This window comes from Symphodus melops (assembly GCF_947650265.1).
Source record: "Symphodus melops genome assembly, chromosome: 4".
Classification (NCBI taxonomy): Eukaryota; Metazoa; Chordata; class Actinopteri; order Labriformes; family Labridae; genus Symphodus; species Symphodus melops.
Genome location: NC_136694.1, coordinates 9,700,857 through 9,717,640, shown reverse-complemented (window position 1 = coordinate 9,717,640; position 16,784 = coordinate 9,700,857). Strand labels below are relative to the sequence as shown.

Sequence of the window (16,784 nt, the reverse complement as noted above, 5' to 3'; positions counted from 1 at the left end):
TGTACAGTTTTACTCCCAGCATGTCATGGTTCATAGTTCATGTGAATGTATAAAGGCATTTCTACACTAGGCCCCTGATGCCATGAGTTACTAGTATTATGCCGCCTTAGGATGCAAACACAAACGTCCTTTACACTTTGAAAGCCTTTATTTGCTTTAAAGCTAATCAACCAGAAATGTTTCCTTTCTCTTTCATTCAGCATGTCTTAAATCTCTTTCTAGCTGTGCACATACTTTGAATAAGTTCATCTTTTGTGTATTGCAATCATTTTAATGCAACTACACTTGACAAGTGCTTCTCTCTAACAAATTCTCAGTTTCACTGCAGAATGCCTGAGATGATCGCAATGGTTTCTTGATGAAATGATGTGACCAAACTCTGGGTGCTCCTGCATCCGTGTTTTCTTCTTAGAACTGATCATGTGTCATCGTTCATTATATTCCCTGTTCTCACTCGAGTCATGAAAGTCGGTCATACTATTGGTATAAAAACATGAATGTTGTGAGCACTCCTCTGAGGTGACTGTATTTACAATCTCTTAACCCCTGACTTCTGTAGCTTTGTGATCTAAATGAGAGAGTGGCCCTTTTGTACGATGCACATGAGAATCTGTTGTGCTGTATGTGGTGTGATGCTCCTTGTAGGCCTTAGAGTTCATTTGTTTATATGTAAAGAGAATGCTGAATTGTTATGCCCTTTGGCCAAGAACATGCTGCATACATCACACTTTTTGGTTTTCTATTTTAGAGCCCTGATTTTTGACTTTATTCACTTTAGAATTATGTTTTAATGCGGCATGACAAAGACAGCTGCTGTCCTACACAAACCTTTAAGACGGTGTAATTCTTTACTCAAATGTTTTACCTCACCAGGGCAGGCGATATCAGTAGCGTTGGTTGAAAAAAAAAAAAACAACACAGGATTGTGATGGTGGCTGAAGTTCCCAGTGTAAAATATCAGTTTTTTCTCCTTTTTTATTTGCAATTTGTGCTATTTCTGATGCATACACTTCTGCAAACTAAACAGTCTTAATTTCTAACCCTGGTTGACTCTTAACCTATCAGAGAACAGATTAATTTTCTCATTCTATTATTACTACTTCTGTAACCAACTTTCACCCTTTTGTTCCACCTCATATGCTTGTATGCTTCTTTTTCCTTATTTAACAGCTGTTTGTCAGATAAATAATATAATAAATTCTTCAGACTTTTTTTTTTGTTGGATTTCCATCTGTTGTATTTCACTCTGAAATAAAAAAAGAACAAGCTAGACATAAATAAAGGTTTATTAGTCTTTATTTGGATGTGTCCTCACAGTTGAGCACAGCTGTTGCAGCTGGGTGACTGTGATATGTTTGGACGCAGCTTTCAGCCTCAAGACATCACTCAGCAAGCTGAAATAAGAAAGACAGACATGTTTGTTAGCAACCACATACACAGTATCATAGAGCTAATCATGAGATCAGAAGAGAAGGCTACATGAGGTCATAGTCAACAGATGATTACATCCAGCTCCTGTCAAAATTAGTTCTTGGTATAAAGCCTGCAGTCTAATTTTAATAAACAGTTCCAAAGGTCACACACCGTGGCAGCATACTGTAAAAAAAAAAAAAAAAAAAATGAAGTACGTATTTAGTTTACTAACCTTGTTGACTTGGTCTCGGGTGCGGACCCGCAGCTTGTTGACCTGCGTTTCAGCAATGTCAGCCCTCTCCTCTGCATCATCAAGCTCATGCTGGAGCTTCCTGTACTTAGTCAGGTTGGAGTTCGCCTGCTCCTCCTGAAGAGAGGATGACATAAGGAAAACTGTCATTTTGTTATTTAAATATATGAACCCTTCCACTGTGGCAGCAAAGCTTCAGACGATCTGTCATCGTCTTAAATACTAAACTACTGATCGTGGACTCACCGCTTCTTCAGTCTGTCTCTTGTAACTCTTGACCTTGGCTTGCAGCTTGTCAATGAGGTCCTGTAGACGGACCAGATTTTTCTTGTCTTCCTCGGCCTGCACAAAACGCGTGGTGAGCTCGTACTCTACTTTAAATATAAATGATTTTATTTTTTGAAATGCACTATGTACAAACAATGGTAGTTTACCTGGTAGGAGAGCTCTTTGATTCTCCTCTCATACTTGCGTACACCCTTCTGATACTCCTGGCTCTTCTTTTGCTCAGATTCCAGTTCATTCTCAAGTTCTTTGACCTAACACAACATTTAAAAGGCAGTTCATTAAAAATTATAAACAAAACAGAATGAAAAATGATAACGAGTTGACAGCATATGGATTTTAACAAATCTCTCACCCTGGCCTCGAGTTTCTGGACCTGCTTCTTGCCGCCCTTGAGAGCGATCTGCTCAGCTTCATCCAGGCGCATCTGCAGATCCTTTATGGTCTGCTCCATATTCTTCTTCATCCTCTCCAGATGGGAGCTGGTGTCCTGCTCCTTCTTCAGCTCCTCTGCCATCATGGCTGCCTACAAATCAAAGGATCTAAGTTAATTGTTCATTAAAGCACTCTTTCAGCCAAGTGGTCCTGGTTAGTCCAGTTCTGTACCCTTTTATTGGTATATCCACCAACAAAAGTTGGAAATGGTAATAAAATAAGAGCTCCGTAACATCCTACTTTTTTACTTTTGTTTGTGTGCCAAGGGTGACGATCCGGCCCTAAAGGTTTCCTTTTATTTACTTTGTCCCGCTCATTTTAGTTGAACTTAAATTAATAGCGGGCTACATTGTATTGGGCTGCTATGATGTCGCACTATTTTGTGGCGATCCCCATCTGGCTTACACTCTGCCGATCAAATAAGGTCACGGTTGGTTGTGGAAACACAAGCAAGATCAGAGTTTACCATACCAAACTACACTAAACTGTTCTGGACCAAAGCGGACCACCTGGTAGAAACGGGGCTTAAGTCCTCTCATACTGGACTCGAACCAATTCAAGCAACACCAGCAAGAAGCTGGACCAGCTACAGTGGTCTTGAAAGCACATTTGGTGGTTAGGTCTATTAAACTCGTTGTGATTACAGAAGATTGAAGGGTTAACCAGATCCACTGTCTAAGAAGCTGTTTGAGTATAATGCAGTGAAAAACTCTTTTATCTTGTTGATTATATTTTTCAACTCAAGATCTTACATCGGTGATGGCCTTTTTGGCCTTCTCCTCAGCATTGCGACACTCCTGCACTGCATCCTCCACCTCATTTGACAGCGTGGATAGATCACTTTCCAGCTTCTTCTTCTGGTTGATAAGTCCAGTGTTCTGGGATGAGGGAGAAAACACAAGCATCATCTCAGGTTGAAAATGCTAGTTCAGCTTGTTATCAATATGGTTTCTCCCTTCTCTAAAATCCACATTTCTTTTAGTGAAAACTCACATGCCATCTAGCATCAGAGTAGCTGTACAAAAAAGGCGGAAGATTGTTTTTTTTTTCCTGATTTCTACTCATGACCAAGAAAAAAGATAGCTGAAAAACAATCTTTACCATTTAATGAAAACAAGTGCCTTACCATAATCCATATTTAAATGGTAACACTGCACAGAGGTTTGAATGCATCTCTTTACCTGAGAGTGCAGGAGGTTGACTCTCTCGGTTGCCTCGAGCAGCTCATGCTCAGCTAGCTTGCGGGCGCGATCGTTCTGCTCCAGCAGAGCTCTGAACTCCTCCACCTCAGACATCAGCAGATTGTTGCGGCGCTCTGTCAGCGCCACCTGCTCCTTCAGCTCCTCATTCTGGTGAACAGTGTCATCCAGCTCCAATTGAACGTCCTGGAGTTGAAGATCAGAAATTTAATTTAACCTTTTCACAATGGAATTGGTCCTAATGAATCTGACACCAGTTGATTCTGTTGGCTGGCTACTTGATGGACACACCTTGATCTGAACTTGCAGGTTTCTCAGTAGTTTCTGGGACTCTGAAGCTTGCCTGTTGGCATGGCTAAGCTGGACCTCCATTTCATTCAGGTCACCTTCCATCTTCTTTCTCAGACGCACCGCCTCGTTACGAGACCTAGCCTCTGCATCCAAAGTAGCCTGCATGGACTCCAGTGTTCTCTGGTGGTTACGGCTAGAAGGTGAAGGATGTCATGGAGAGATATTTGAATCTCCACTCCAGAGGTTGATAAGAAAGAACAACGTGCGCTGTAAGAAGGATAGAAAGGCGCGAACAATGAATCTCACCGAAGGGTGTCAATCTCTTCATCCTTTTCTGCCATCTTCCTGTCAACTTCAGCCTTTATCTGGTTTAACTCCAGCTGAATGCGAAGAGTTTTGCTTTCTTCATGCTCCAGCGTGCCCTGATACACACAGACACTTAGTAGTTGAACATCTTTTTCAGGGTAATTTCTGCCAAAGAAAAATCTGGGCCACAAGAAACAAATGGAGGGAAGTCAGGATTGCTTACTTCAACCTCTTCCAGGGCTGCTTGAATCTCGCTTTTCTCCATGTCCAGAGTCTTCTTAATTTTCTCCAGCTCATGAATGGTCTTACCTCCTTGACTGATTTGATCAGACAGGTCAGCAATCTCCTCTGGAGAAGCAGAGATTGGAAAATAGTTTGTGTCCCATCTTTGAGAAATCTAATGTTTTCAATGCGTCTTTCTAACTGGGTCGTCGTTCTGTGAGCGGTACCTTGAAGATTCTTGTTCTCCCTCTTAATGGTCTCCAAATGATCCAGGGTCTCCTCGTAGGAGTTCTTCAGTTTGAAGAGGTCTGTGCTCAGGCCACGAGACTCTTTTTGGGAGGTCTCCAGCTCTGACTGGCATTCCTCAAACTTCTGTTTCCACTCTGCCAACACCTACATGGAACAATTGAACAAGTTCATACCATGAAGCAAAAGTTGGCTTATTCTTAACGTTTAGAGTCATCTGGTATGAAGATACACAAAATGACTATTTTCCTTTGGACAAATATAATGATTTCCTTAGTTGACAGCAAAGCAATGTTCTGTAAAAATTGACAGTTAATACCTTGTCAAAGTTGCGTTGTTTCTTGTCCAGAGCAGAAGCTGCCGCATTTGCGCGCTCCAGGTCAATAACTAGATCCTCCATCTCTGTCTGCAGACGTTGTTTAGTCTTCTCCAAAGAGGAGCACTTTGCATTGCAAGCCTCCACGGACTCTTCCGCCTCCTGCAGACGTGTCACCACCTTCTTCCTAATAAGAGGGAAACACAGTTGGCACTCGTGCTCATACAATCATTGTGTGCCATTTGATTCTGTGAGTTAAAAATACATATCGCTCACTTGGCCTCCTCCAGCTCCTCGGTCCTCTGGATGGCATCAGTTTCATACTTTGTCCTCCACTGAGCCACCTCTGTGTTGGCCTTCGACAGAGCTCTCTGCAGCTCAGACTTGGCCTCCTGCTCCTCATCATACTGCTCTCTCAGAAGATCACAGTCATGGCGAGAAGACTGCAGTGAGTGGGCCAGGGTGTTCTTCGCCTAAAGATGCCCATTATGATAGTTTCGAACAGTTAGTCAAGCATAAGAAAGCCTGGTGTTCTGTTTGACAAGACAAAGCCGTAGTCTGATCCTAACCTTGCTCTCCTCCTCCAGCTGTTTCTTGAGTTCCTCAACATTCTGGCTGAAGGAGTTCTTGGCTCGCTGGAGTTGTGAGACCATGGCTTCCCGCTCTTCAAGCTTTCTGCCTAGCTCTCCTATATGGTGGGGAGAAAATGTTATCACCATTACTTATTCCTTATTATGTGCTCTTAGCTGTTCTTTTTTGCTTTTTTGCTATTGATGCTGTTTATATTCCCTGTTTTACTGTTTTTTTTTGGAGCACCCAAATTTCCCCCAATTGGGGGATCAATAAAAGTTATTCTTATCCTTATCCTTACTGTTTAGTGTGATCTGTTGTTTAGACTTTTTTATCTGATGAATGTTCCTTACCACTCTCAGCCTGAGCTCGGGCCCTTTTGGTGTTGATTTCACTGAGCTGCCTCTGGAGCTCATCAACTTTGGCTTTTGCCTCGTTCACCTGGTCTTCATAGAGACGACACATCTTCTCAGAAGTGGCCTGCAGGAATGAACAACTTTACAGTTAATTACCTTGGGGGTTTTTTTCCTACATGTTTTAATATTTGTTTGTTCATTCAATTATTTGTGATACCTTGCCCTTGGAGAGCTGCTCCACAGTAGAGGCAAGATCATCAACCTCCATCTTGGCCTCTCCCCTCTCCTTCTCCAGCTTCTGCTTGACTCGCTGCAGGCTGTCGATCTGCTCACTCAGCTCTGCAACGGTGTCAGCGTGCTTCTTCCGCAAGGCTGCCGTTGTGGCCTCATGGTGCAGCATGGCTCCCTCCAGGTCTCTTCGAAGCTTCAGAAAGTCTGCCTCTCTCTTCTTGTTGATCTCGATCTGGACTGAAGTAGCCCCGCCTGCCTCCTCCAGACGCTCACTCAGCTCTTCGAGTTCTCGAGCCACATCGCCACGCTGCTTCTCAACTTTAGCCCTCGAAGACCGGTCAGCCTCCAGCTCCTCCTCGAGCTCCTCTGTACGAGCCTGGAGGAGAAGCAGTTGCCACATCATTGTCAAAAAAAGAGAGCCTGGTTTCTTACTGTATATGTCTCACAATAAAGTGACTAGTGTCTACCTGTAGCTCTTTTATCTTCTTGTGGAGCTGATTGACCAAAGCTTGTTCATCTTCAATACGTGAGCTCATTGCATTCATTTCAAAGTCTTTCCTGGTATAAAAGATTTCTAAAGTTATTGTAAATAATAACTTCTTAATAGCAACACAATGTTATATAGTTTTTAAATGAAAACTGACTTTTTCAGCTTCTCTTCGAGTTGCTGCTTGTCGTTCTCCAAGTCCATAACAGATTCCAAGGAGAGTTTCAGATCTCCCTCCAGCTTACGTCTGACCCGTTCCAGGTCCATACGCAGCTTCTTCTCTTGTTCCAGGGTGCCCTCAAGCTGATTGACAGTCGGAAGGTTGAAACATATTAAGTCCTATCATCCATTCAAACTTATGCAACAGCAGGTTTTGTTTTATTCTGCTCCTAGTTTTTGCTTGTTCAGGCCATACATATACTCACATCATCTACTTGTTGCTCTAGCTTTGCCTTTGCTTTTGTCAGAGTGTTGACTTTGTCTTCCTCTGCCTGCAGGTCATCCAGGGTCTGCTGATGAGCCTCTGTGAGAGCCTTCTTTTCTTTTGTCAGCCTCACTATGGTTTCATCCAGAGCTGCCATTTCCTCAATTAAGTTCTTCACCTGTGAGTAAGGAAATGACATATCTTAAAATGATATAAATCAAAAACAGCTTGAGTCTGATATATTCCTCTAAACATAAAATACTCCAACACAAGTTTTGTACATTTTCTTGGAAGCATTGAACTGTTTCCATTTTAAATAACCTTACTTTGTTCTCAGTGGCATGTTTCTCCTTCTCCACTTTAGCCAGTGTGATCTCCAGGTCATCAATGTCTTTCTTCAGCTCAGAGCACTCATCCTCTAGCTTGCGCTTCTTAGCAAGCACGTTAGAGCTCATCTCCTCTTCATCCTCCAGCCTTTCCATAACTTCCTTCATTTTGGCCTCCAGCTGGATCTTAGTTTTGATGAGCAGGTCACAGCGTTCCTCAGCATCTGCAAGATTATCTTGCTCCTGTGGATGACCGGAGAGACAGTGTTCATTGCTTTCTACACTTCTCTCTGTTAATGTGTCGTCAGGACTCAGTCATCCCACTTACTGCTTGTAGTTGTAGAGCCAGGTCATTCTTCTCTTGGATCAGGCTGACCTGCTTCTCCTCCAGCTCTTTGCGTTTGACCTCAGATTTTTCCAGAGCCTCTTTCAGCTTGGCCATCTCCACTTTCAGAGAGGCTAGCTCTTTCTCGGTGGCTGCGCTTCTCAGTAGAGGCTTGATTTTGAAAAAGAGTTTCATCCAGGGCCAGTGCTTGACAGCGTTGAAAGCCCGGATGTTCCACTGAATGATCATCAAAGCCTCCCTGGTGACCAAATGAGATAAAGAGGCAAAGTAATTTGTTAAAATGCTGACTAATGGTAGTGGAAACATGTGAGGAACTAGAGAATCTGTTTTAAACAGCCCACAGTACTTTTTGAAACAATGGTGCAGAGGTCAAAGTAACAGATAAATATGATTAAATTAAAGGCATAAATTGGATAGATAAAATTAATTATAAGGCAAATGAAATGACATAACACTGATGTCTCTGTATGTCTCACAAGAATAAAGAAAATGTATTGGTTTATTTTCAGTTATCTTTTGTGCTTTTCACTCCGATGTGGATTACAGCAGGTGAGGGAATTTACAGCACACTGCTGAAACAGTTTTTATGCTTGAGATTTCTTTTTTTATGTCCGAAAACACCACTTACATATAAACGGAACAGGATCAGCAAAGAAATCAATCAGCACTCTTTATCCACCAAAACTGATCCAACCCAAAGATCCACACATAAGCTCTTACAATGAATAAACATTGTAATATCCATCTTTATACAGATTTTTTTCCCTGTCTCAATTGAAATGAAAACAGGCACATATTGTGGTGGTTTTGACAAGAGGACTGTTGGAATACAGAAGACACAAAGGCTTAGGACCCAACTATGCCGCCCATGTGGCACTTTAAAAAGCAGTAGAAGTAAAGTTCAGATAAGTAAAGAGAAGGTCAAAAAGATTTATCCTGGAGTTCCCCTGACTATTTATTTAGTTACTTATCCCTGGGACTTAATATTTGGCACTTATGCTGTGCCTATCCACTCTCTTGTATCTAATCCGACACTGAGAGATGTGACATGAAGTAATAAACCTAATGCAACTTTTGATGTTTCCTAACTGTGACCAAACAGGGTTACCACATTGGTTTGGTCTCAATAGAATGGCGTCTCACAGCCCTAAATATGGACCCGGTCAAGGACTTCTTGTCAGTGTTTAGAGGGTGAGTTTGAGTGAGCGTGCACAAGTCATGATGGGAGGTGACTGAATGAGGGTGGGGGGAGCTGATTGCATTTTTGACATGACTCCATGCCGGGTGCCTCTCAAAGGTGAGCGTCTGTGTTTATTTAGAAACTAAAGCCCTCTGTCCAACGGCCGACTTAAATCCTCTGTCACCCACCACATATCCCACCAATGCACTCACTTAGAAGTACAGGCGCCGCGGACAAAAGGGGCCAGGGGCCATGGGGCACGAAGGGGGCTGGTGGTCGTATTTTTAGGGAGGGCCCTCAGCAGCTGCCACTTGACACATGTCGCCACCTGGCTCAGAGGACACCGTCAGCATTGTTTAATTTAGAGAGAGTGGATGGAGAGAATGGCCAGAGACCTGCAAGAGGGGTGTGTGTTGGAGTGTGTGTGTGTGTGTGTGTGTATCAGTGTATGTGACAGGGATGGGGTCCTTATTAACAGTATGGCCACACACATGCGTGGTAACCATACAAGGGCAAGCACACGCCTCACACACGCCGATAACACTGCCCTTGCATGCCTCACATACTAGAGCAAGGGAGTGAACTCCAAGGTGTAGTATATCACAGGCTGAAAGGCTCGCAGCTGATCGTGTTGCTATTGAACCTGTTCAGAGAAGCAACTGTTGAGGGAGGCCTTTTTGTACTCATGTCTTCACCTTCTTGGTATTGAGTGATCAAGCTCAAGGGCTTTTATGTGCCAGGGCTTTCATGTAATGCTCACTGAGCTTTATAAAAAATATGACTTTGTAACCTAAAGTCACTTCAGCCTTCTTACCTTCTTTCCGTCATTTTCGTCAGTTCTTTCCTCATTATTCTGCCACGAGCAACTGCCTGCAGCAGTGTCAGTACTTTGGCCAAACGTTCGTCCCTCAACTCCTCGAGATGACCCAGCAGGCCTGCCTTGAAGAACACCTACAGAATAAGGGAGAAAAAAACAAACATTTAGTTAAGGTTCAATGGCACAATCTTTTATAACATGGAAAACCAATCAATCATGTTTTTTTTTAGAGCTGCCTTTAATGGTCTGCATTACAATGGCCCCTGTTCATACCTTAGTGTGTCCAAATCTGTACTGGTTGTGATCGATATCCAGGGAGGCCAGCAGTTTCTCTGCAGCTTTCCTGCTGTCCATGAACTTGTCATCTGGGATGGCCTGAGGGTTCAGGATGCGGTAGCTGAATGTATCAGTGAAAAAAGTCTTTAAGACTTTTCTTCTCATGTTGAATCCAAGTGCATGCAGACATACACAAACATGAATCATGATATATACCGTTGTTTGAACTCAGCATATATGATGCGGTTGGGAAAGCCTTTCCTGCAGATTCTGATTCCTTCCAGCACGCCGTTACAGCGCAGCTGGTGCAGCACCATAAATGGATCCATGATCCCTGTACGGAAAAGGTTTTATACATTACCTCCATCCCATTAGTTGAACTTGTGATGCTATGTGAGGCTTGTGTTCTGTGTTACCTGGAGTCTTTGTTTCGTTAGGGATGATGCAGCGTACAAAGTGAGGCTGAGTGCTGCGGAGGTTGGTCATCAGCTTGTTCAGATTTTCCTGGAGTAAAAGAGCAGCACAGGATATCAAGTTGATGAGATTTTCTGCGGATGGCTGTTCAACATGAGTCTGGTTCTGCTCGAGGTTTCTCCTCGCCACTGTAACTTTGCTAAATGTTGCTGAGGGCTGTGCTCATAATGGATTAATGTTGGGTCTTTGTAAATAATAAGAATCACAATTATAAAAAAGTGTACAGTGTCGATCTGCTCTTTTTTGTCTCGTTTATTTTGAATTTGCTGCTACACAAATAAAGATTGATTTATGAAAATGACTTGTGCTATTGAAGCACAAAAAATACAACAGCAAATCTTTGTTACATTTGTCATTCTGCAGCTGTGGTTCTCTGATGTGAAGTCCTTGTTGTAAAGAAGAGAGGAGCCAGCACAGACTTAAAGTGATGTTCATGTGATCAATGCCCTAAACATCACTGCAAGTCTTAACTGCCACCAATCCAGCTGTCCCAGGGATGCCCATCATTTTCACAGCACGCAAAACAACAAAGCGATAGGGCTCGTCAGTCTCACCTTATGAAGCTGCGACACAGTCTGGAAAGATGCAGCCTTCTTCCTCTTCTCCTTGCCACCCGTCTTGTGGTCAGATACTGCAAGACAATGAGCAGAGTAGTCAATATGGCAACCTTAAACAATCATCTACTTGCTTTAGTCCATTTTAAGATTTCTGTTTATTGTACCTGAGTCTGAGGCGATGTAATTCTCATACAGAGAAGCTAGCAGCTTGTTTGCAGACTTCTGGAAACACACCACCACTGTCTCATTCAGGGGGTCTTTATTTTTGTCCAGCCAGCCATTGATGTTATAAGGTACCTGTTAAACGGCAGGAACATCTACATTTCTAACATCTACACGTACGTTGTGATGTTGTAGGGTTATCATGAGGAAACACTTACCACTCCTGCGTAATGCACCAGCTCAAAATGGGCCTCGTACTTGCGCTTCTTGTCTGGCCGTGGTTTTTGGAAATTAGGGGACTTGCCGATGTGATTATCATACATCTTGGCTTTAAAGCTGTTGTCTGTGGCTTTTGGGAACATGCACTCCTCTTCAAGGATGGACATGATGCCTAGTGGCTGATGGAAGAGCTGAATGTTAGTAAATACATCCTACTGAGGAAAAAAAACACTTAGCAACTGTACATGAATAAAACTCTTGGTTTACCTTTTCAATGAGATCAATGCAAGCTTGAAGGTCAAGCCCAAAGTCAATGAAGGTCCATTCGATGCCCTCCCTCTTGTATTCCTCCTGCTCCAGGATGAACATGTGGTGGTTGAAAAACTGTTGCAGTTTCTCGTTTGTGAAGTTGATGCACAGCTGCTCTAAGCTGTTGAGCTGCAATTGGAAGAAAACAGGTGGTTCAGGAGAAGCACTATAAGTGAGCCACTATAAAACATGCCACAGAGATGCATCTAGTAAAGCTTACTCAACACAATCAGAAAGAACAATGCACATGTACAGCACCAAATAATATCCATCACAAATGTCACCATAATAATAGAAATCAAGGGTTAATACATGTCGCTTTACACACTGAGAAAAAATTTGCAGTGTGGATCAACTCACATCAAAGATCTCAAAGCCAGCGATGTCCAGGACTCCTATGAAGTACTGGCGAGGCAGAGAGGTGTACAGAGTCCGGTTTATCCGTCCAACAAGCCATTTGAACATGCGGTCATACGTGGCTTTTGCCAGAGCACCAACAGCGTAGTTAACCTACCCCACCCATGCACAAATACACATATCCACACACAAACACAGGGAGAATACAGTTGTCATTCACATGGATACCCTCTGTTGCTTAGATACCAGTTTAAAGAGTGTGTGGAGTGGTGAGCATATTGATCAGCTGAGGATTAAGCAGCCCTCTTTCATCAGCAAACAATTCATCAAGTTCAATAAATTATTTTACAGTCTTGATAAGTCTGTCTCCATTTTCTTACATAACACTAAAAATGTCTCTTTTATTGTCTTTGAAATTGTTCAAATAAAGCAAAACACAGACAGCAGACCTTGTATCTCCTCACCTGTTCGACATTCTGTCCCTTCACCACATACTCGTTCCCCACCTTCACCCGAGGGTGAAGGAGGCCCTTTATGAGTTCAGCTGAACTGACTCCCATCAGGTATGAGGCCTTGTCTGCACCTGGTGACAAAACAGAACACAAATTATAATGCTTGCTTTTCAATCATGTGGTTGTTTTTGTATCAAATGTCTTGCTTGTTCTCACTTTCAGTGCCATCAGCCTCCGCCTGCTCCTCGCGCTGCTTCTGCTTAAACTTCATGTTGCCAAAGTGCATGATGGCTCCAACTATTTTATAGCAGCCATACTTCTCATCGGGCAGGAAGCCGAGGATGTCCATGGCGTGCTGTAAACAAGCCAAGCAAAGTCAAAAAGCTGCCCAATGGGCTTTTTTTTCTCAATGTTTTACATTTCTCTCTGTGTAGAAAAAATAAAAGCACTCACATCAGTGGCCATCAGCTCCTGACCATCATCCATGTTCTCCACGGTGGTAACTCCCTGGGAGCAGAAGTGGTAGTCATACGGGTTGGTGGACACCAATAACATGTCTGAAACACAGAGATTAAAGGATGACATCACTGTCCTGCACTTATTATCTGTAATCAAATATCCAAAGCAGCCTCAGAGACTTACCTAACAGTTCTGGTTTCTTCTGCGACATGATCTGGTAGTAGATGTGATAGCTCCGCTCTCCAGGCTGCTGAAATATCACTCTGGATTTTTCCAGAAGATCTAAAACAGAAGTAAAGTGACTTGATTATACAAAACATGACACAGGAAGAGTATTACATGAAGATTACAACATTTGACTATTAACTTACATATATCAATATCAGCCGAGGCGAGTTTGCCAGTATGGCCGAAGTGGATCCTGATGAACTTTCCCTGTAGGGAAAATGTACACATATTTTTGAAATGCTCAAACTCATGAGCAATAATATTGAAATAGAATGAGAATACTCACAAAACGGGAGGAGTTGTCATTCCTCAATGTTTTGGCATTACCAAACGCCTCCATGGCCGGGTTAGCCTCAATGATCTGATCCTCCAGAGTCCCCTGGGAGAAAAGACACAAAATTGACTGTCAAAACAAATGTTCACACATATTTTATAAATTTAAAAATGATGTGAATGCATTCTTTCTTATTAGGGAAATGATAACTTACCCCTGTTTTAGTGGCAGGACCTTGCTGCAAAACGATAAGGAGAGTATGAGCGTCACATCATGGGAAGCATGATCGAATAATACATTCACTATCAAAGGGAACAATCAAACCAACTGGACAATTAGACAGTGGTTGTTAAGACTGAGGTAAAAACCAGGGGCCACTTTGTTTTAATTGATGAAGTATAGTAAATGTAGGGGTAGAACAATGTATGAAAAATTATCCAAATACAACACAGAAAAGTCATGACCAAAAGTTGATGCAAAGGGAACGATAATGGAACCAAAAAAAATTCAGCCAAAAAAACTGTGTAGGGGAAGAAAAAAAAGTCCAAATTAAAGCAGAGGCAAGTGGCTGTAAAGGGCGACACAACACATGGGGTGAAGACTCGGACATGAATGAGATCAGTTCTCACTTTAACCATTTTGACATGGAGGATAATGTATGGGGATGGTTTAAAGGAAATACACCCAATGATTTCTTGGACCAAAAAAAAAAAAAAGGAAAAAGGAAAAAGAGAAATACAGCAAAAAAAGCTGGGTAACAAAAATATGGGTTGCCACATCAGCCTTACTCCTTTTTTGGCAGGTGTGTCCCCAAGAGCAGCCACAATGGCAAAATACTGAATGACACGTTTCGTGTTGACAGTTTTGCCAGCACCGGATTCTCCGCTATAGGAGTGTGAAAAATAACACAGTGTACATACAACAGGTAAAAGCTGGTCACAAAACTTGTAAAGGTAGTGTAAGTCAAAGGCATTACACTACATGTCACAAAACTGAACAAAAAAAAAAAGAAAAAGGAGGGAAAATAGATTTCATCTAAAGCAAAAAAAACTTTGGAGTAAAAAATATTAAAGCTTGAAGGTGTTTGTATGTGGTCAGTCTATAAATTATAAGATTTTCCTTCACAGTTAGAAGCTGTCATTTGTTCTATAATGGGTTTTTTGAAATAATATTTAAAAATCAGCTTAAACTTACGTTATGAGCATTGACTGGTTCTCACGGTCTGTGGAAGAGAAAATCACACAAGGCTTACCTTTAATTGTACTGACTGAGAAGTATGCTTGCATAAGTATGTGTGTACCTGAGTCACTTTATGCAGTCAAATCCTATTTTTTACAGTACAGGAGCACTTACTTCGCAGCATTTCATTATATGCCGTATCTGCAATAGAGTAGATGTGTGGCGGGGCCTCAGAGCGGCGTTTGCCCTTGTAGGCAGCGACCACAGGGGCTGTGTAGACGGGCAGCCATTTGTATGGATTCACCGTCACACAGAAGAGCCCAGAGTACGTCTGGAGAAGAAGACATAAGACTGCATTAACCCTCTATGATACATCAGCTCAAGCAAACATGTCAAACATGTCCAACTCTTTCATTGACAGGTTGACATTGCTGAAGCTTACAGCTTGAACTCTGTAACTTAATCTGGATAATCATGCCTCTGAGGGGAGCATGGAAACATGGGAGAGGGGAAGTACCAAAATGTGATACTAACATAGATCATCCAGGCAGAGTAGCGTTTCCGAAGGTTGAACAGCACAGACGCCTCGTTGAGGTGTGTCAGCATGGCCATGTCTTCGATCATGTCAAACTTTGGAGGATTCATCTGCTGTATGTCGTCATCCTTCACTGTCAGAGTCTAAAGAGGATGAAACAGGAAGACAAGGGGAGAGAAACATGAATGAACTGAACTTATAGTGTCAAGGAAGAAGTGTCTACGAAAGGTTTTCATTCATTATTTGGTGATTACTTACCCTCCCATCTTTGGTTTCAACAATGACTTTGTCACCGCAGAGCTCCTTGATCTCGATCTCAATGTATGTCTCTTTTTCATCAGGGATCCAGGCTCGCTTCTTACCTAACCGTAGAGCAGAAGATTAAGGAAAACAGGTTGGGAAACTGAATTAACTCTACCTAATACAAATGTGGGCAGAGGCAATCAAATTACTGATTAAGTAATAAATACAATCATAGATAAATTGAAAAGACTAAGCTAGAAAATAATATATGAATCATTAAAAGTATGATGTAGTTGCAAAACCTATTATTAATATTGCACCTTTGAAATACAAGCTCACAAGGAAATGTTACAATTTGAAAATCAATTGTACTTTCAGAAGGAGAGGGGCGATTTTTCTCATTTCCAAGTTAGTATTATCGTCTGAATTGTACTTTTAAAAAGTTTGACACTCTTCATTGTTTTTTTCAAACAAACGCACTACATTTACAAAGCCGAATCTCACACCAGCTGCTAGATTTCTGCAATAGTTCAAATGAGATGCTAATGTAATATTTTTTTTCGAAAAACAAACAATTATCTAAATAAATATTCTTCAGATTGTTGCTCTACTAGGTTGTGTCTTTATGAACTGCTCTTTTAAGGCCTACCGTCAAAAGGAATGGTGTGCGCCGTCAGCAGCTCAATTTCTGATTTGCGTAAAAACGGTGCAGCTTCTCCGAACTCCCTCATGTCAAAGCGCGACATGGTGGCGGCTCCTCGCCCCGAACCCGATAGCACCAGCGGTACAATAGAGATGGAGAATTCCTTAGATAAGAAAACAAAGTTTGCGTTAGGCTCAGTAGTTAGAGTTATTTCTTTTTCTGCAGCTCGTACGTGACAAACAAACACTGCCAGTGCGTAAAGAGCGCAAATCTATTCTCACCAAAAATGAACAAAAACACTGAAAGTTGTGGCACGTTAACTGACAAGTGTGAGGCAATGTTAAGAGTATTACAATACTGCTGTCTATGAAAATAATGTTCTTTGAGCCGCGTTATGGGTCATCCAAGCCGCGCGTAAAATGACAAGTAAAGGAAAAGTTTTCAACTGACCTCAAGACGACCACAACCAAATAACAGCTTGGCGAGATGTGCCCTCCTTTATACTGTGTTTCTCAAGGTCATGGTCAGTGTACATTTGTCCCTCATTAGCATATGCCACCTCCTCCGACGCCCATTGGTGCTGAGCGCCTGTCTCAAATTGACACAAAAGGAAAGCTACGTTTTTGTCATTGCGCTTAACCCAAGCCGGCTATTTTTGTATCCAAGTTATTTTATGCTCTACACACACTGTCAGGGAGTGGGAGAGAGTTGCATTAG

The 16,784-nt window shown here is 42.2% G+C and overlaps 1 protein-coding gene across 1 annotated transcript; it reads right to left on the bottom strand.

The window, feature by feature from the left end:
* Positions 1–29: 29 nt before the first annotated feature.
* Positions 30–16,523, bottom strand: myh7ba (myosin, heavy chain 7B, cardiac muscle, beta a). The gene is made up of 44 exons (XM_079340460.1): positions 16,518–16,523; positions 16,074–16,230; positions 15,440–15,543; positions 15,181–15,324; positions 14,821–14,977; positions 14,662–14,689; positions 14,256–14,352; positions 13,682–13,705; positions 13,480–13,572; positions 13,337–13,400; positions 13,149–13,247; positions 12,960–13,063; positions 12,723–12,861; positions 12,519–12,637; positions 12,058–12,207; positions 11,656–11,826; positions 11,388–11,567; positions 11,172–11,304; positions 11,005–11,081; positions 10,393–10,480; positions 10,193–10,310; positions 9,974–10,097; positions 9,698–9,834; positions 7,686–7,941; positions 7,358–7,600; positions 7,033–7,209; positions 6,765–6,910; positions 6,588–6,678; positions 6,107–6,496; positions 5,887–6,013; positions 5,533–5,651; positions 5,240–5,436; positions 4,967–5,150; positions 4,629–4,794; positions 4,403–4,527; positions 4,180–4,295; positions 3,874–4,066; positions 3,565–3,768; positions 3,136–3,261; positions 2,304–2,474; positions 2,098–2,202; positions 1,910–2,005; positions 1,646–1,780; positions 30–1,394 (listed from the first exon to the last, which is right to left on the bottom strand). Exons 2-44 carry the CDS (start codon positions 16,168–16,170, stop codon positions 1,383–1,385), a joined length of 5,826 nt encoding a protein of 1,941 aa, XP_079196586.1. The 5' UTR covers positions 16,171–16,230; positions 16,518–16,523; the 3' UTR covers positions 30–1,382.
* Between the last annotated feature and the right edge of the window lie 261 nt (positions 16,524–16,784).